Source organism: Botryllus schlosseri, chromosome 7 (assembly GCF_051294905.1).
Source record: "Botryllus schlosseri isolate E-star chromosome 7, Bs_hap1, whole genome shotgun sequence".
Lineage (NCBI taxonomy): Eukaryota > Metazoa > Chordata > Ascidiacea > Stolidobranchia > Styelidae > Botryllus > Botryllus schlosseri.
Genome location: NC_137242.1, coordinates 29,692,549 through 29,712,655, shown reverse-complemented (window position 1 = coordinate 29,712,655; position 20,107 = coordinate 29,692,549). Strand labels below are relative to the sequence as shown.

General features: G+C 40.4%; 3 protein-coding genes and 2 long non-coding RNA genes across 5 annotated transcripts in view; 3 read left to right on the top strand and 2 right to left on the bottom strand.

The window, feature by feature from the left end:
* LOC145443454 (uncharacterized) overlaps positions 1-20,107 on the top strand; it is a 111,303-nt gene that overhangs the window by 15,354 nt on the left and 75,842 nt on the right. The gene's annotated exons all lie outside the window — the stretch shown is intronic.
* Positions 137-20,107, top strand: part of LOC145443449 (dynein light chain Tctex-type 5-like) — a 32,907-nt gene continuing 12,936 nt past the window's right edge. The window contains exon 1 of the mRNA XM_080321420.1: positions 137-882. Within this exon, the coding sequence (XP_080177546.1) occupies positions 807-882 (76 nt within the window). The 5' untranslated portion in view covers positions 137-806. The remainder of the gene's footprint in view (positions 883-20,107) is intronic.
* On the top strand, positions 4,885-6,832 carry LOC145443456 (uncharacterized). Its single transcript, XR_013916434.1, has 2 exons — positions 4,885-5,352; positions 6,650-6,832. It is a non-coding gene; the product is annotated as an uncharacterized LOC145443456 (long non-coding RNA).
* Positions 14,756-16,206, bottom strand: LOC145443452 (myotrophin homolog). Its single transcript, XM_080321424.1, has one exon. It carries the CDS (start codon positions 16,204-16,206, stop codon positions 15,838-15,840), a length of 369 nt encoding a protein of 122 aa, XP_080177550.1. The 3' UTR covers positions 14,756-15,837.
* On the bottom strand, positions 16,239-19,120 carry LOC145443450 (sorting nexin-24-like). Its single transcript, XM_080321421.1, has one exon. It carries the CDS (start codon positions 18,405-18,407, stop codon positions 17,901-17,903), a length of 507 nt encoding a protein of 168 aa, XP_080177547.1. The 5' UTR covers positions 18,408-19,120; the 3' UTR covers positions 16,239-17,900.

The following is a 20,107-nucleotide window of genomic DNA, read 5'->3' as shown; positions in this document are numbered from 1 at the left end:
AAATGGATAAATATTACGATAATGTGTATAAACGTTAGCGTACAGTGCGAGTATGAATTGCTAGGATTCGAGTCCGAGTGGTGATAGAGGATTTTCGAGTACTGATATTATTCGCCTCATTATGCTAAAAGGTATATGAGCAACGATATTTATATACTTTCCATACCTTTTACGCATCATGTTATCTTTGAAACCTCGATTGCCGGTGTTACAGCATCCAATACATGCAATACAAAGCTATGCAGCACGTTATTGGAAATGATACATCTGTGGAGTCACGATTAACCCACTGCATTGTCACAGACTGCAGTAAATTCGGAATCCATATACTCGATCTTTCCCGACACGAATGATAGATAGAGGTGGCAGAGTAGATATAGAGTACATTTTCGCCTACCTGGACTACTTAGCCAAGTGGTTCAATCAATCAATCAGTTTTATTAACATTTTAATTATTTCAAAACATCACAAGACTGCGATACAATGAAAAAGATAGGAAGGTGTCGAAACAACTTGGAGTAGCCTTCAAGGTTAATATTCACAATATCAAGTTTTCTATACAAAACTAGGCCTGGAATCCTTTTTACTGACTCTGAAATCATAACTTGAAATCGTCCTCGAGTTGAAATTCACGACGTTACTTCTACTTCTATTTGAACACCAAGGACGGCAAAATTGACCGCCTCTGATATGAGTATATATGTGAGAGCCCCTGATATGCATTGCTACACACACACGTACTCATCATACTTATCTTAATATCTTCGTTAGGGTATAGTAGCAAGGCATTGATTAATTCGAGTGAAATGAATAAAGGGAAAAAGAAAAATGCTACGAAACTCAAACATCTCGCGCCTTCGGACGGAGGAACTCTTGACGATGGTAAGAATTTTTTCTCACTCAATGACGTCTGAATGTACACTATATAGGACTCTTCAAAAATGTCTTCGTTTCTCAAATCGTACTGGCTACTTGATAAAATTGTTAAGTTACCTAATTTAAGCCTACACACCAAATTTGGTTCAATTCCAACCAGTAGCAGCATTGCTACAGGAGAAGAAAGTTTCTATTTATTACATAAAAATAAATAACAAAAAATTGGAAAATTTTATGTTCACACCATGAAAGTGTTAGGTAGTCTATAGACAGGATGTTCACCAAATTTGGTTCAATTTCATCCAGTGGCAGCGGAGTTACTGCCGCTATAATAAATAATTAAAGAATTGGTCACCGTAAATACTATTTTATTCAAATCCAAATTTTTCGACGGCAATAACTCCGCTGCCGCTGGCTACGCCAATGTTAGTGGCCTAGTGATGACTCTGAGCCAGCAATGGCTACATAAGGACATCGCGCAACAGAGCACCGGTATCGCGATTCACGCCAAACGACTACTATGTTTGCATTGTTCGGCAATTATCCTTTCTTCATTCACAAGTACGACAAGAACTAGATCTATTCAATAAACCAATAGTTGGTTGACCGTTAACTTACTATGTTGTAGGGATGGTGTGAACGTGAGGTTCACGTTGGCGTTGTGTGTTTGTTTGTTCGTTTGAGGTATTCATGGTGTTTGTCGACTACTATGGTCATTTACACCAGGCCATCTTCTTCATTTTTATTCCATAACTGCCGACTTCTAGCGAGGCCCACTTCTCGACTTTTATAAGACACTGCTTACACGGACGATATGGTGAGAAGGAGCCTAGATAAACCTCCAACACTTATGTAGGAATTGTAGAGTCAACCTCGGTCGGACTCTAACCCGCAACCCATTGGTGTTGCAGCTGTGGATTATACCACTATACACTATACACTATATCTCGCGGCGTTATGTGTGTGAACCTTAGAAATGTAGAGGTTCGCGTTTGCAAACGAACCTTGGTAGGTTCTGCACTGTCAAAATTTTTCATATATTACAATCACGTCATTATAACGTCTTTGGTTGAATTTCTTTGCATTACAATTCCGGATCACTCCATGCATGACTCTGGCAGCATAAAAAAATCTACACTAAACGAGCATGCACCTTGGCAATCTCAAAAATTTTACTTGCTTTGTTACAAAAGTTTGCTCGAAATATCCAGCTTGATTCTCTGGCGTGAGCGTGACCCGCAATCACACAACACCAAAAGCGAAATACACTATACATGTAGGTAGGTAGTCAGTCACCGAATGATGCTTATTCAATTAATCAATGAAATTGATATCGTTGTCTGATATAAAAATGTAGCAGGCGTACGAGGTCAATCTTGATTCCATATGTTTATTGTATCATAAAAACCAAATCCGTGCATTTGAGGTGTTGGCTACTACTGTATAACTTGTTAATGGGGTGATATCGGTAGCAAGTATAGAAATTAGATACCCGTTTTAAACTTTGCTCAATATCAACGTATAGCAATACTCAGACGCCGGATACATTGTCCGTCTCGCCTAGACCGTTAAGGCGTAAGCTCATATTCCCTTGCAAGTCATCGTCGAAATTGTTGACAAATCGACGGAAGATATTGGTTTTATGGGATCATTATATCATTTGATTGCCCCAGTTGATACATTTGACGATGTTAAAAACATCAATATGTAGCCTACTTCAGCATTGTGGCCTTATGTTGCTTGCGTCGTCGCTAGGCATCGCGTACATTGATATAGGCTAGCACTTCACTGAAATGCAGGGTTGCAATTAGCAATATGACGTCACATGACGTCATGTGGTTCACGTTCGCGTTCACACAAAACCTTTCAAAAAGGTTCGCGTTCACACGAACCGGGACCTTTCAGAGGTTCACACAATCCCTAGTATCTATACCAACACCGTAACTGCGATTGTCATCGGTACGTCATCGTAAAATTCAGGTCTGTCCAAATTGCCTAGCAGCCGCTCCTTTGCCTGGGCTGTGAAGATCGACACCATTCTTTATAATAAAATATGGACGCGATTAATACAACCTGATACAGTTGCTATTTCTTATATCCTCGATCAGCCTCTCAAATTATCAGATGGGAACTCCAGGGAGCTGTGCGCATTTTGGTGCATCAAGTATGACACTGTTTGGGAAGATCTATAATAGTCAGCAATCAGAATTAAAACATCTCAATGCGGTGTGCTCATGAACAATCGCAGCACGCAATCCAATCAATTACTACGTTGGCATAAAAGCCTTATACAAAAGACGTTCGAATGCTGTTTCTTCAACAAAACTGCGAAATCATTGCACAATATTTTTGTAAAGCCATTTAGCCAGATCCTGCCATCTGCTGGCACCAAAAATTGCTGTATGGTATGCGCAGTGTTGGGATGACTCGAGTCATGACTTGACTCGAGTCACCTTTTTCGTATGACTTGACTTGACTCGAGTCAATTTGCCAAAATGACTTGATTTGACTTGACTCGACGTATCAAAAATGTGGATTGACTCGTGACTCGGAGCAAAATTCACGAGTCAATTTCAAGTCATCAAGTTATCGGTGTCGATAAAAATCACTGTATCTTGCATATCTTCGGGTTGTTCGCGTAGCGCTGCTGGAACCTGTGACACCAACCAATCGTTTTACTGAGCCTTCATTGTTCTCCCACAAATAAATTGACCACAAACGAAGTGATAAAAGCTTACAACTTACGTTGTCGTAAACTATAGTAGTGAAGTCATTTAACAACAAAATATCCATTTCTGTTCTCTGTTCTTACCTTAACCAAACCTGTTATTTTATTGAAATTTTACAGGGATATCTAGATATCCCTGGAAATTTTAATAGATATAGTTTATATACTCCTCAACCATTGGCGCAGAATCGAATTGTATCATATCAATATATATATAAATGGGTAATGTATTGCATCTTATCAATTTGTTTCTCTATTCTCTATTTTAGCTGACAGTCCTATACGTAGGCCTACATGTGGGCGATACAGCGCCTTATTGCGTGTATATTGAAGTCTGTATTCCTTCATCGCTTCTGAATCAATGACCACTCCATCTGTAATTCAAACAGCTATAAAGCAATGACATAATCATGCTTCATACTTCGAAAACGCAACTTGACTTGAATTGTGACTTGACTCGTGACTTGACTTGACTTGACTCGACTTGACTCGAGTCACCTCCGACAATCGAGTGACTTGACTTGACTCGAGTCAAAATATGCACTGACTCGAAATGACTCGTGACTCGAAGGTAGTGACTTGATCCCAACACTGGGTATGCGATATGTGACCAGGTAGCATTCGTCATATCAACACAGTACCGTCAGAACGGTTCTAGCAGTAATATCAGTAATGTCATTAAATACGACGTGACCCCAAGGATTTATTTCGACGAACACATAATTACAGCTTTTTGTGGGGATATGGCGAACCACTGTCACCACCTGGCGACGCCAATGAAAATTTTAAAATTTATTACATTTGATCAGCTTATTATTAGTATGGCTGCGCACAATGATTAAAGTACTCGAATCTGAATCGAGTAATAATTTTGATGATTCGAGTCGAGTAGTAAAAAATAATTTTTTTTCGAGTACTGAAATTATACGCTTCTCGCAACTGAAAGTTAATTTACTAACGAGAATCATACTTTTGATACTATTTTCCATTGAGGAAACATTGATTAGCCGAGTCGCAGCATACGAGACATATAGCACAAAGCTACGATCGTTACTGGAATTAACACATTTGTCACTTTGTTAAGAAGTGCAATGAAATCGGTATGGTCGAAATATTACCAAAGTATCTTTAATGTGACGGATAACCGGCATTATATTCTTTGTGGTGGCATAAAAGGTACATATTTGAACTTTGACATAGTGCATTCTGTTGTAACGCAATAGCGAGAGATACTCGAATACTCGACTCGATCCGAAGCGTAATGCGTGATTCAGAATTAAATTCCATTCGCACAAAGTAATCGAAACTTGTTATACATTTTGTTCAGATGTCTAACAAATTGGAACCAATGTAGCTTAAGCTATCAAGTGCCCCAATAAAAACGCAACTTTTTTCGCTCATTTTGGTTTCAACTATTTCACTAAAATCCTTCTCGGCCAAACAAGTTGCTGGGTTTTGTACAAGAACGACTACTAGGGCTTAGATGGCCAGGCGTTAAAATCTCTTCTGCAGCGTATTTTTCGCAAGTGAAAAATGCTTGCTGGCAGAAATCGTTTTTGAGAGCTGACACAAAGGTCCCAGAGGCTCCAGTTTGTCGAAAGGGTGAAAACCCCACATGTTTGTGCTGAGGCTTTTGCCTTATGTCTTGGAACATGAGGTGCAAAACGATTAAGAAGAGTATAGGCACGTTAGAGCTCGCTACCTTATGATACGTCGCTCCAACTTCTGTCTCGCGAGTATATGAGGCAGTGTTGGGATCAAGTCACTACCTTCGAGTCACGAGTCATCTCGAGTCATTGCAGATTTTGACTCGAGTCAAGTCAAGTCACCCGATTTTTGGAGGTGACTCGAGTCAAGTCGAGTCAAGTCAAGTCAAGTCACGAGTCAAGTCACTAGTCGAGTCAAGTTGAATTTTCAAAGTACGATACGTGATATCAAGGTCATTGCATTTTGCTAACTGTTTTAAACACAGATGGGGTCCCCATTTATTTTGAATCGAGGAACGAATAAAGAGTTGATTATACACGCAAGAATGCGATCTATCGCTCTTGCATACGTAGAAATGTCAAACTACGCAAGTATAGCTTCAGTCTATAACAGGGGTGGGAAAACTGCGAGTCACGAACCGCACGCTGATCTTTGAGTCTTTGATTGAGGCTCTTCAATGAGTGTGCACTGTACAATGTGCATTCGGTGATAATGACCGTAAGCCACTGTGCCCTTTCCGTCAAGATTCGCCCACTAATAATCACAAAGTTAGAATTCAAACGTCATTACGAAACGAAACACCAAAACCTTAATGGCCAAGAGTTACCCAAAAAAGACATATTTACGAAGTATTATGATTACCGAGTTCCGCACTGTTTGACGTCATATCAGCCCGATTTCCAACACCTTGCAGCCTAGGTGGAGACGCATCGTCTTATACCACACAATAATAAACTTCATTCGATACCCAACATTTCCTTGTGACGAAATAAATTGGTATATATAAATTTTTGAGTTGTGACTCTTTTAAAGCAACGATTTTTGATATGCGGCTCGCGCGTGAAGCAGCTCTGCCCATCCGTGATCTATAATTATCAGCCAAAATATAGGATAGCATATGAAGCATCAGAAAGTTCAATAAAATGATATGGAGCAATACCCTACCCACATATATATCCATGATATACAATTATAAACGTATATCGACGATATTCGTTCGATTTAAAGCACCTCCGATCACTGCGTTAACGATCAATTCATTAGTGATGTAACAATGAGGGCTCGGTAAAACGCACAATCATTGAGGGATCGGTCAACAATCCGAACTTATACAAGATACGGCGATCTAGTCGACATCGATTACTTGATGACTTGAAATTGACTCGTAAATTTTGCTTCGAGTCACGAGTCAATCTGCATTTTTGAAGCGTCGAGTCAAGTCAAGTCAAGTCATTTTTGCAAAGTGACTCGAGTCAAGTCAAGTCATACGAAAAAGGTGACTCGAGTCAGACTCGAGTCAAGTCATGTCTCGAGTCATCCCAACACTGATATGAGGAGAGCAAATAAACTCACGATATTGTGTGTTATGCTATTTAGTTCAACCTAACTTGAGAATTCATAACAGTTTAATAACAGTAAAGCAAAACCTGAGTTTTTGTGGCATCTCGCGACCCGAACCTCACACATGAAAAGGAATTTATTTTTAATATTACAGTTGTATGCTACGATTTTACGTAAATGTATGACATAAAGAACGCGCACACCACAATTCTACCCAACACAGCTCTACAAAACATGTCTGACGCACGCGATTTAAAGTTATTGGGCAAATTAAATTCCTCTGCGTGTCGCAGTTGTACTACTGTTTACTCAGATTGCAAGATAGGGACTATTCGGTGCCGACAACGGAACATATCCGACGGTTTGGCCATCCAACTTCGGTCATTTTTAGACCAAAGTTGGCCTCGAAATGAATGAGTCTCAGATGCCCGAACTAGCTCGTTGCACACAATAGTTCATCCGAACAGACTTCGACCATGTGTTCCAGAAAAACCAGTCGGACAAATCTTATCATAAATTCTCATGATAAATTCATATTTTCCGCGTGTCTCGCTTATTAGCTACTATACCCAACACAATGACCTTGGATATGTAAAAACTATCGCGGGATTTTTTGCAATAAATTCAACAAATAGTAGGCTACCTATTTGGAGATAGCTCTGGCACCGTGTCGACCCAAAATTATATCCTTCGCGCCCATACTTTAATAACCCTTGAAGGGGTAAGAATTTGTGCTACAGTAACTTGCAAATGTGAGTCTGAAATGATGGTATTTACTACTATCCTCGTGCCCTGCGCTAATCTAACAGTTATCACGAAAATTTTAAATTGTTTAGCGAAAGAAAGCAGAAAGTCAATTTGACGTCATTTTCCAGCCTATTGCGGGTTTAGACGGGCCGATATACTCTATGTCTGCCATTACACCAGCTTTCAAACGGCTTGTGAGCGCTACTATTAGTGGTGGGTGTAAATTAAACAAGTTTTTACAATCGCGTCGCCACTACGAAAGTTACACTGACTTTAAATTTCATATTAGGTATATTTGAATTATTCGTCAGAAAAATTATTCGTGATTTTCATTCGCACTTTATCCGGATTTTCATTCGCCCTATTCGCACCACCTTATCGCCATTCGCACTGCCATTTTTTTCATTCACACAAGTGCGAACCGTCACAGAGGTTGAAAGGCACTGGACCAGAGCAACTAACTCCGTTGAGCGTGTCTTTAATTTGATATTTACCATACTCGTTGTAGAAGAAGTGGGTCGTCTGATAACCTGCTAGAGTTGTAACCTGAGTCCCACGTAATGTGTGGCTGGGTAGATATACTTAGCTCAGGGTAGTAGACACACGTCCCTGCGTTAGTCCTTGATCTGACAACTTCAACGTGAATCCAACGACAGTATTGCCTCAGATAGATATATTGGTCGAATATGCATGAAATATACAGTAGGATATCGCATATGAGTCTCGTTCGTAATTTGAGATGCACGTGCTGATAAATGGTAAGTTACGTGGTAGCGAGAAGAAAGATATAAGTCACGTGATATACAGATATGGGCGATGTACCATAATGATGTTGTATCTTAGTGTATGAACCGTGAGAAGGCGCAGGGCGTTCCACATCGTACAAGACTGATCGCTCATCATATTGTAGCACGCGTGGTATGGGTCTGTCAAATGCCCGATCGCCACCGAACCACCCAGGTTAAGAACCACTAGATTAGAGGCTGGCTATTGCGATTTGGGCTGATTGCAATTTGAGGAGTTTCTCGCGCAGTCACCACAAATACTATTTTATGATATTGGGGTAGCACAAATAATTTATGCGTATCATACATATGCGGGTTGTCCGTGTGGCGTACGCAAACTGTCCTCTCCCCCAAATAAGAAAAGATGAACGAGATGAATAGATGAAAGATGCCCGCGAGGGGATTCGTGGTAGCATCGAAACAGCGCGTACGTCATGTCGTTAGACTTCCTTTAGCCTCCGTCCTTAACAAAAACATAGGTCATACTTCAAAGAATATAAAAAATACACGGTACACCTACAGTCCCTACACTTTTGCCAAAATTACAAACTACCGGTAAAGGCAGGCAAGCAATCAAACATTTGTCGATTTGCCGCTCGTCCCGCATGGCAGTCGCAGTCGGGGCATTGTGCCTCCAAAAGTTGAGCCCCCCCCCCAATATGATCATTAGCACAAGTTCCACCAAATATATCAACTTTCTGGATAAAGGCCGTGGCGTTATCTTAGCTGGAGAATTGGCCAGCCATCACTTCTAAATTGGTGGATTTGATCTGTGCGAATGAATAGCGACACCGTGTGCTTGGATATTTCAGCTCGCCCGGGTGTAGGATTTTTGTGGATAATAATTTACCTTAGAAATCTGAGAAACACGAAAATGAACTTTGCAAGCACATTTTCGATGTAGGGTAGGTTGTTTCACATTCTATCTTACCCTACCGCTTGTGCGACGCACTTGAATTTTGGAAAATTTCGAAGCAGCAGCCGACAGTACAGAACCACGTTTATAATTCATTTCAATATGAATATATTAGTTCGGTTCATTAGCAATTCTTATCATTTCAATACACCACAAAAATGTGATACAATGAAAATTTAGGAAGGTGTCGAAACGGCTTGGAGCAGTCTTTGGAATCATACACCCACCTTCGCCTATGCCAGTGGTTCCCAACCGGGGAGGAATTCCCCCCTTAGGGGGAATTTTGCAATTTTTAGGGAGGAATTCCACTTTGGAATTGTAACAGATTTCCCAAATTGTTCATGTCCGAACTGTCATGTAGTCAACCAGTTATATCCGAACGTATGCTCCTTATGGCTGTTTTTATTTGATGAAAGTATGTTCAAATGCCATTTGAAATCTTTTTCCCCTTACAAATTCCCCCTTGTTATTTAAAAACTAGTTCAAATGTGCTGCAGTTCGCAAGACAATTTTGTAGGCCAGCGACGGCCTCTCAATCAAATATATCCTAAGCGAGCAAATTTCGTGCCGAATCTATCACAAGGCCTCTGGTGAAAGTGTTTAACTTATATTTTCAAGTCAACATTTTCAGACAGTGACAAAATATTCCAACGTCATCGATTCAAGTCAAAGAGATCGCTAGCCTTGCTTTATTCTTAGTGAACAGCTACCCGATCAAAAATGGCATGTTAAGCTTGGTGCAATGTTGCCGAAACGTAATGGGTGTCCTACATTTCAACGAGCTCCAGCAGGAAATCTGATCACGTGTAGCCCATATGTTATATATCAGGGCTGTAACCAAGTCACGAGGCTCCGAGTCACAAGTCAATCTCACTTTCATAGTTTTGACTGTCGAGTCAAGTCGAGTCGTTTTCAATTCACCATTGAGTCAAGTCCGAGTCCAAGTCACCGAGCAGAGGGTCGGGTTCGAGTCATGGCATTATTACTCGAGTCCGAGTCCAAGTCATTGTGTTGACGGCTCAGTTTCCAGTTGAAGTCTTGTTAAGCCCAGTTTTTACAACTCTGTTAGGTGACATTGAATGATTTGAATTTATAATATACTAATTTTCCTCACTTTGAGCAGTTTCTTGTCGCATTTTTAAGTACCAGGATCAATAGACGAAATTTCAATAGGGTGGTTACTTTACTGTTCTTCGAAATTACAATGAAATGTCAGTCTTGGCCGTCTTATAGCCTCGACTCATATGGCTTGGTTCGAGTCATGCACATTGCACAATGACTCGAGTCCAAGCCGAGTCAATACACATATCGCCTCGAGTCGAGTCGTCTCATATGTTGAGTCACGTAGAGTTATCAAAAAATGGTGACTCGAGTCTGGTCAACCCGGCTATATATGAAATTACCAATATTATTGACCAGATGCATATGCAAACTTGAGAAAAAAGTCGCGAGACCAGTAAATTTATGCATACTGATTTTTCACAGCAGTTATATTAACGATTGGTGCATTGTAAGCCGAAAACACAAATGTAAGTGTGGGGGTCTGTTGAGTCAAGCCTTCAATAATTTGTTTGACTGGGATCAAGACCATTGTTTTTAGAGGTCTCCAAAGTGTTGTTACAGCCCTGCTAGAAACAAACACTGGGTACCAACCGTCTTATTCTCTCAGTCGACAGGTGTTTGAGCGGTAAAAATAAACTTTTTTAATCATCGGGCCGATTTCTCCTAAGGGGGGAATTTGGGCATAAATTTCGGTCAAGGGAGGCACGAGATGAAAAAGGTTGGGAACCACTGGCCTATGCGATGTAAAGAGCAGGCATGCACATGCACAATGAATGAAAAGTATAAGATGGTCAAATAAAATGCAAGCGACAAAAATTGGGGTAGCATGTCATGGAAGGCGAGGGGTAGATCAGGTAACCTTATGGGTGGACTAGTATTATTCAGTTGTATATGAAGTTTTGTCTCCCCATGAATCTATATAAAAGTTAAAAATGACGTGATTGAACAACGTCGTTTGAGACATTGGATTCTATCGACAGGGCGAGTTCATGACTAGATATCAGGGCTTTGGAGCCGGAGCCGGAGCCCCGGAACCGTGCAATTTTACCGGAGCTGAAGCCGGAGCCGGAGCTCTACACAAAATTCAGCCGGAGCCGGAGCTGGAGCGAGTTATTTGAGGGGTAGCTCCGGCTCCGACGTATTTCATAAGATGCTATTATATATGCAACAACCATATCTGCTGAGTTTCACATAATTCAACAGCTAGGCCTTCGCGAAATTAAGAATCTTTTCCTCTTTGGTGCTACCCTTTCCGACTAACCATGTTCCTGGGGATTTAACAACAGTCGTATGTTCAATGTTCAATTTTCATACTTGAGTGCCGAACCTCAGTATGCGAAATATGCCTGTGAATATTGTGGGTATTCGGCATACCCGCAATTTCATCATCAGCACAACCTTGTTGGCCAATTGTATAAGGTTTGAAAATAATGATCACTATGTATTAGGCTACGCAAAATCGGAGAGAGGATAAAACGTGATTTAGTTGCACATGTCGATATGACGAGCACGAGCCGAGAAATTCCATCTCATCGCTGCTATATATATATAAATCGGATGAGCAAATACTTCTTCTTTCGTGATTCTTTAATCGGGCCGCGAAATTGGACAGAGTTATTGAGTATGCAATTATGTATGCTAATTGGAATTCATTACTGCGCATCATTGTTCACTCCAGTAAGGATTTTCGAGCGTAAAAAGGGGATGGCAGAAGAGTAGCCCAAAACCCCATGGTATTTTATGTTGGAGACAAATTACTGATTTGATACGCGATTTCCAATATGTAATCATCTGTTTCGTAAACTTGTAAATGTGCATACTGCATAGTTTAATTCGCTATGGGCATGGCGCAATGTGCATGGCACAGTGTGTAATTCGATTCGTTTCAACGGGAAAATATTATTCCGATAAACTTGTTCGACACCGGATGGACTGGTCACGAGTGCACCAATATCGAACGTCAAACCATTGGCCATTTAAGGTACAAATCGAATTTCTATTGATCACTTCGTTATATTCGCCCATATTGCGCTTACTACACAGTTACAGTTGTATAATAATCGCACATTTAAAGATTGGATTGAGCTGTATGGCTTAATCATAACGAGTACAGTGCCAGTGTTAAAACGCCGCATCATAATTTTAATGCTGTATACAGGGCCGTAACAGCACTTCGTCAGGCCCCCCAAAAAACTTTGGTCTTGGGCCCCCCATAGGGTTATAGGCCTAACTCCTGGGGGGCTTTGCCCCCCAGACCCCTCTCCGGCCATACACTGTTTCCCGCTATTGATCATTTCATTGGGAGTTTGTTTAGTGAATCAGCTTTTGTCGCCTGAGCGCGCGAAGCGCGGAAAATTTATAGAATTTATGATTTCATCGGTCAGTATGATAGGGAATTGCATATATTGCTATCAATTTTTATCTTTTCTCTGCTCACGTAATCAGATTTGCCGGTAGAGCTGAGTGAGGTGTGTTTGAAAAGGTAGGACCACTCAATAATAATTACACATCTTCGGGCGTATACCCGATGGCAGGAACGAAACAGCACCTCGTCAGGCCCCAAAAACGTGGGTCTTGGGCTCCCATAGGGTGATAAAACGACCCCCCCCATCACGTTGTTCGCGTTTGTCGCGAAATTATCTGTACTGTATTGTGAGCCAGCGTGAAGCGCAAGAATTTTCGATAATTTATGATAAAATCGGTCAATCAGATCGGCGATTGCATATATAATATTAATTTATTGTCCTCTCTACTCGCGTAATTAGATTTACCGGTAGAGCTGAGTGAAGTGAAAACGGGAGGGCCCGTAAATAATGATTAAACATCTTCGGGCGGGCGGACCCGTTGATATGACTTCGTTACATGATGTTATTTCGTGACTTCCAGTCTGCTATATCAAAAAATATAGAATCGCCCAAACTTAGGCTTCTAAACTAAGAGACGCACACGATTTCAAATTGGTATTTCTTCGCTGGCATAAAATTTTTCCCAGCGGGATGGTATTTGTCTTGTGAGGTTCAGATTGCAAAGACAGGAACATTCGACGCCAGTCATTTAGGCACTATGGACAATTAAACCTATGTGTATTTTGTATATCCTATATAACGAAGTCTTTGGTCTGCATAAGAGCATAGACCTTTTCGGCCAAGCTTTTCTCGCTGCCGATCGTTCTGGCACACTTCTTGGAGTCGCATGTTATATGGCCTAAAACTTGATTGTATGTCTTGGTGGGTCGTGGCGCGGTAATGGCCCAATACCCAATAATAAATATAAATGGTGACTTGAATTCGCGCCCAACGCGAAAAAATTTTGAAGTAGTTGCATAAATTTTCAAAATATACTCTATGATTTATGCTAATTCACGAAATAATTTTGGGCCCCCTTCGTGCTCGCCCCCCCCCCAATTGTGGGGTTTGGGGTGCGGCAGTTACGGTGCTGGCTGTACACAGCAATGGCACGGAGTAAAGTGCGTTCTAGCGCAACTATGATGTTCTCGACAATTGACAAGTATTCATTATGTCGTCGCAAGCCAGAACGGCGGCACCTACGTCTTCGTTGCTGCATCCGATGTTACTATGACGGCTGACAGACTCTAGATTACTATAGATAACTAACCTACGGCTAAATTAGTAATCTATATAGGCCAACCATTTCGGCTAAAGGAACACATGAAATTGACGAACGAGTGCGCTGCCCACTAGCCGCGCCAGGCCTGTAAAATTTTCAAAGCTAATATTATTATTACTTGTGTAAATTGCGGGTCGACTGTATACCATCCGCTGGGCACAGTTTGCAAGGACAGGACTGTTCGTCATCTGGACATATCGATATCGAAGATTTTGTGCCTACATTTCATCGTCCACGATCTTTCTGCGAGTGCAAACGTGAAAATACTTTCTCTCGTAATTGCGAATATAGTTAGACTCAATCGGCTAAATCAGGCGTTTTTTTAATTTTCAGGTGGGGGTAGGCTACAGAGAAAAAATCGTGTGAAAATTAAACAAGCGAAGCGTGAAGAAAAATTTTACTACTTTTTTAGTTTAGTATAATATACGACGATTTACTAAAAATGTGACCCCTGGATCTGCCAATGCGTCGGAACTGATATTTTACTCATATTTTAGTCCCAGGTGTCGCGGCCAGACTAATCACATTTTTGGTTGGCCTAGCAAGTTCACAATCTGAGCAATTTAATTTCGATAATATAACAGAATTTCGATAATATGATGGGAAATTAGCTCGCGGGCTACTCAAAACCTCCTCGCGGGCCACATATGGCCCGCAGGCTGCGGGTTGCCCACCCCTGATATAGACAGACACCTTCGATAGTTTTCAGAGCCGGAGCCGTGGTAATGATGCGGCTCCGGAGCTGGAGCCCGAGCTAATGTATGATAGAAGAAAGCTCCGGAGCTGGAGCAATGCAAATTTAGTACAGTAACAGTAACTGCTAATCATAAAAAGCGAAACGCTACGTTCTCCAGCGAAGTGGTGTAAAGCCAAGTCGTTAGTGCTAAAAAGCCGTACATCAACACACTGAAACCCAGACTCTGCCTACTTCCACAATTCCAACACCCTAAACAAGACAGACAGGTATGGAGTTTTTACTTGTATTATTCGAGTAATCGGCGTTCAAAGGTGTAGCAAATGATCATAGCAACACGCGAACACGATTACATAATATCTCGCGGAATAATGAAGGAATGTGTCACACACAGACAGGCAGTTCATCATGATTTTTAGTAGGAACGACTACACCAAAAATGGGAATCAAACTCCCTGAACGGCTATCATCCTTACAGGGTGCTTGGTAAGCACCTATAGGTAACATGCATAATAAATCAATGAAATATAGACATCAGCCTGAATTTACTATACAATCATAGACATGCGTAATGCTTGTGCATCGACTAACGAATAGGCTAAGAACTCAAATCAGAATCGAGTATTAATTGTAAGGAGTGAGAAGACATAGCCTACAAATAACTGCAGTTAGTGGGGTAAATTTGGACTCTGTTAATTCCGAAAATACACTACTTATTTATAATAATGAAGATTTTGGATTGGTTCATCCTCATCTTTCCTCCATTACCCTGAAAAAACAGAATTTACTTCCTCTGCACTCTAGCACTTTCAAGATATAAAGCGAAATCGTGAAAAATTGTCCAAAGAAAAATCTGATTTACAGTATTCAAGGTCTACTCTACATCGTGGATTCCTAGCCCATGGTCTACGGATAACATGGGGAACAGTTTTCCCGTCCTCGTGGCGGCTTTCGAATTCATCCATACTTTTGTGTCGCAATAATTAATGATACTCAAACGACGACTCGAAGCCTAATTCTCAATTTAGAATCGTAGCACTCGGGTACTTGATTTTCTCAGACCTAATAATTTGACAGAATGTTGACAAAACCACCAATTGGGTCATGATAGAAAAAGAAAACGTGTTGTCATAACGGACAGAACTGATATTAAATCTGAAGAAGCTTTCGAAAGCCGTTAAATAGTTGGTGAAGGTCCTTTGGAAAACATTTATAATATGAATGTTCCTCAGCTTATACTGAGTGGACTGTTTCAGGGGTTATGCATACAAGTGTTGAATTATTATCATCAAATCACCGTTTTCGGATACGGTAAGTCCCACTCGGTGCCACTGATCCACGACCGCACCAAACTTTAAAATCGGTCTAACATAGTTTTGATTTTGTTGCTAGGGGCTTCATCTCGTATGCTTTTCCCATCCGGAGACTTGATATTTTTGTTTGCGCCGCTCTTCAGAAGAACCTCTGCCGTTTCAGCATGATCCTCCCACACGGCGGCCAAAAGGGGGCAGATTCCATATTCGTCAGCTATATTCACATTAGCTCCGTTCTGTATGAGGAAAGCTACTATTTCAGTCTGGCCATAATCGGCAGCGTGAATGATTGCTGGTCTTTTCTTCAGTATCAAATCGTCAGCCTTCAACGCAGCTTTTATCATCAGATCTTTGAGATCGTTTAATTCCCCATTTTTTATATGCCATAAAGCCTTTTCAGTGTCGACCATATTTAAAATCGCTAGGTAGGTTTAAAGGAAAATCTACATCAAAGGTAGAACACATCAACAAGGGTTGTTATACACAGTTGATCATAAGCGACACAAAATATTCAAGCAACGGATCAATAAAATTTGAGCGCAAACTAATATAATATGAAGATCAATCACTGCAATGTTTCATGATGGATTGCTGCGTAACAAATTATGCAATATAATGAGCATGTTGGTCGTTTTTGCATAACAGAAAATGAAGATGAGTGGGAATAAGGCATTGCCAGGCTAGTTGACAGCGGAAATTCGCTCGACAAATCTGCAATGTAGCAATGATAAGTAACGAAACATTCTACAGAAATTTATGGAAGAAAATGAATAATCAAATATCAGAGCTAGATAATTTGGAAGCAATGAAGACTCCATACTGCCTGCAAACAGATATGAATACAAACACACAGCATTGATGTTGATAGAAGTTTTATAAAATAGAAAATTGGTACGGTATTTCATGAAAAGCTAAGTAGCTAAGCTACTACTATCATTTCCTTAATATATGACATGATTGTTGAATATTAATACCAACACACATTGCACTAAACAATATACCGTACATATTCAGTCAGCCTTTTACGATGATATTTGGGTTGCATTCTTCAACCCACGTAAGGATGTTATGGGCATACTGTAATGACAAGCTTAATAATAACTAGGAAAAACCAGGATATAGATTTTCCATTACCATGTAACGGTACACCAAAACATTGTCAAACTTTTCACTTGAAGAATTCTTTTATGAAGGCTAATTGTGTTGTAAATTGCATTCAAAAAATCACCTGAACTTATTGCTATGTCACATGATAATACAGGTAAAAAAGTTAGTTCTCTAGGGAGTGCGGATCACCGCATTCATTTGTAACAGTCCTTCTGACGTAAGTATTTACACTTCTTAATATATTGAGTATTGCATAATAAACCCCAATAAAACGATAAGTTGCACAGCACTTAGCGACTCCAGTTACCCACTCCTGTACTCAGGACAACTGAATACCCTAACATCCTATTATATAATCAAAATAGCACAATGTATGAAAAGGTAGACTCAGGAGGATATGTTTATGCATGCAAACACAGTTAGCCATATGCAGTGTAACAAATAGTTGAAAGATAAACATTTATTGAGACACATGTAGTGCCACTGCCGACTATGCTGTAACTAATTCAATATTTGCACAAAGCGTTGAAATTGTTTAAAATGCTCCTATATTATGTTATTGGCTACGCAATATCATATGAAATTCAGTTTCACTTTAATAGGCTACGGTACCCAACACATTTCCAAGAAAACAGATCCCCCAAAAGATACATCAAGTATTGCAACACAACTATACAGACAATTCACAAGCATTTGAACATTGGCAAAAGTCCGATGCATAGCAGTATTATGCATGTTTTTCAGCAGTGCGTGCAGACTGGTATATAACGGTACAGAAAATAGATGTTGGAATGTACCTCTAGTATATTTGGATCCCTATGCATCAGCAAGCACAAGGGAATGCTTGAAATAGCTTTGAGCAGGTTATTTTGTATAGCCTATTTGAACCGTTTATAAGAAGAACTGCATTTAATATATAAATGACTTTAAATCAGGTCAAATACTTTCACAGTTTACGGTATCACAGATAGGTCCAACTTACTGTTTCTCAAAGACGTCAGTCATAAATAGCCTTCAACACTCCAGTTACAATAATATCATCAACCACATCCTTCGATTGAAACAGTTTATCACCTACATGCACAAAAACAGCAGCATGATTTGGGTCCGAGCTGGCTTCAATGTTATCAAAGGAACCAAATTCCATAGCATACCCTTCCAGGTGATTGTAATCGTACGATAAACTCTCGGGAAAATGCCTCACTTCGAGAAATTGCAAGAGGCTTTTGGTAATCAAGTTGGCTTGCGCAATCTCTTGGAAATACCTCGAAAGAGCCGCTTTTCTTGAATCCAACACCCTGACATCGTGATTTCTCATTTGTTTCGGGGGAAAAGATGGGATATGCTTCATCTGCTTCTTAAGCTTTTTATGCAAGTTCAGCATATCGCTGTATCTTTTCTTGACCGTGTAAGAGCGATCGGATACAGTCGTCCGAACAGAATATGCATAGTATGAACCGCTGCCTTTGCCTACGAGGCTGTAATCGATGACTTCGATATCCATATCTTACAATGGATGACAGACTACGCCATTCCGATATTCGACTCAAGTTCCTTTTAAAAAGCTTCAGTGCTGGCTTGCTACTTCCCTTTCACACTTTCTCTATGGCTGAGCGATCAACTATACGCCCCAGCGACCACATGGTCCATGAATAACAAATGATTAACCACTTGCGAGTTGCAAGATAGCGTATGATTATGATTGTAGAGACCTACAATCTCTATAGTATGATGAACACTACAGTCATAAGCGATAATGACTAATACATATTGGCGTTCCTAACCAACGCTCTCATGCATTTTCGTTCGAAATGATCATGTTCGGTACGATGCGTTGATTTGCGGTAAACTACGTAACTGATCAGCGATTCGGTATCAGCAGATTGAGCAAATTGGCCTATAGTCACATTTGACGGTGCGGTCGATTTTATATATTGATTCATTATTCATCCTGTCGAACGCGTAACGTTGCCGAGAGCTATGAGTAATGAAGATATGTATCGTTGCAGTACAGCCGACGTATAGCTGGTAAAAAAATTATTGAGCTCTTTAATCATCCGGACTCCGGTTCCGTCTAAATGTAATCTCAATTTGCAAATTTTGTATTTCATTACATATTACTTAATATATCTCAGTGTATTACATATGCATCAGTCGTTTTCAACCTGCAAGTAGCGACCTCCGGTCGATCGTTTGCCTTTTTCTGGGAGTATGCTGATCATTTTTAGCTTTCCAAATAGGCCGTGTGCAGGTCAGTGTTGGGATGACTCGAGTCATGACTTGACTCGAGTCAGACTCGAGTCACCTTTTTCGTATGACTTGACTTGACTCGAGTCACTTTGCTAAAATGACTTGACTTGACTTGACTCGGCGTATCAGAAATGGGGATTGACTCGTGACTCGGAGGAAAATCCACGAGTCAATTTCAAGTCATCAAGTAATCGGTATCGATAAAAATCACTCCATCTTGCATATGGTCGGATTGTTCGCGAAACGCTTGTGTAGCCCGTGAGAGCGACCAATTATTCAATGATCGTGCGTTTTACTGAGCCTCCATTGTTCTCTCACAAATAAATTGACCGCAAATGAAGTGATCGAAGCTTACAGTTTACGTTGTCGTAAACTGTTAAAGTAATTGAATAAGAAAATGTCTATTTCTGTTCTCTGTTCTTACCTTAACCAAACCTCTTGTTTTATTGAAATCTAATTCGAGTATAGTTTATATAGTCCTCAACGATTGGAGCAGGCTCGAATTGTATTATATCAATTTGTAAATCGTTAATGTATTGCATCTTATCAATTCGTTTCTCAATTCTCTATAAACTGAGGCTATACAATTACGTAGTTTAGCACCTCTACATATATGTGAGCGATGCAGTGCCTTCTTGCGTGCATAACTGTATATTTAACTCTATATTCGTTCATCGGCTCAGAATCAATGGCCACTCGAATTGTATTTCAGATAGCTAGCAAAATGCAATGACGCAAGCATGCCTCGTACTTCGAAAAGGCAACTTGACTTGAATTGTGACTTGACTCGTGACTTGACTTGACTTGACTCGACTTGACTCGAGTCACCTCCAAAAATCGAGTGACTTGACTTGACTCGAGTCACCTTCGAACACCGATTGACTTGACTTGACTCGAGTCAAAATGTGCAATGACTCGAAATGACTCGTGACTCGAAGTTAGTGACTTGATCCC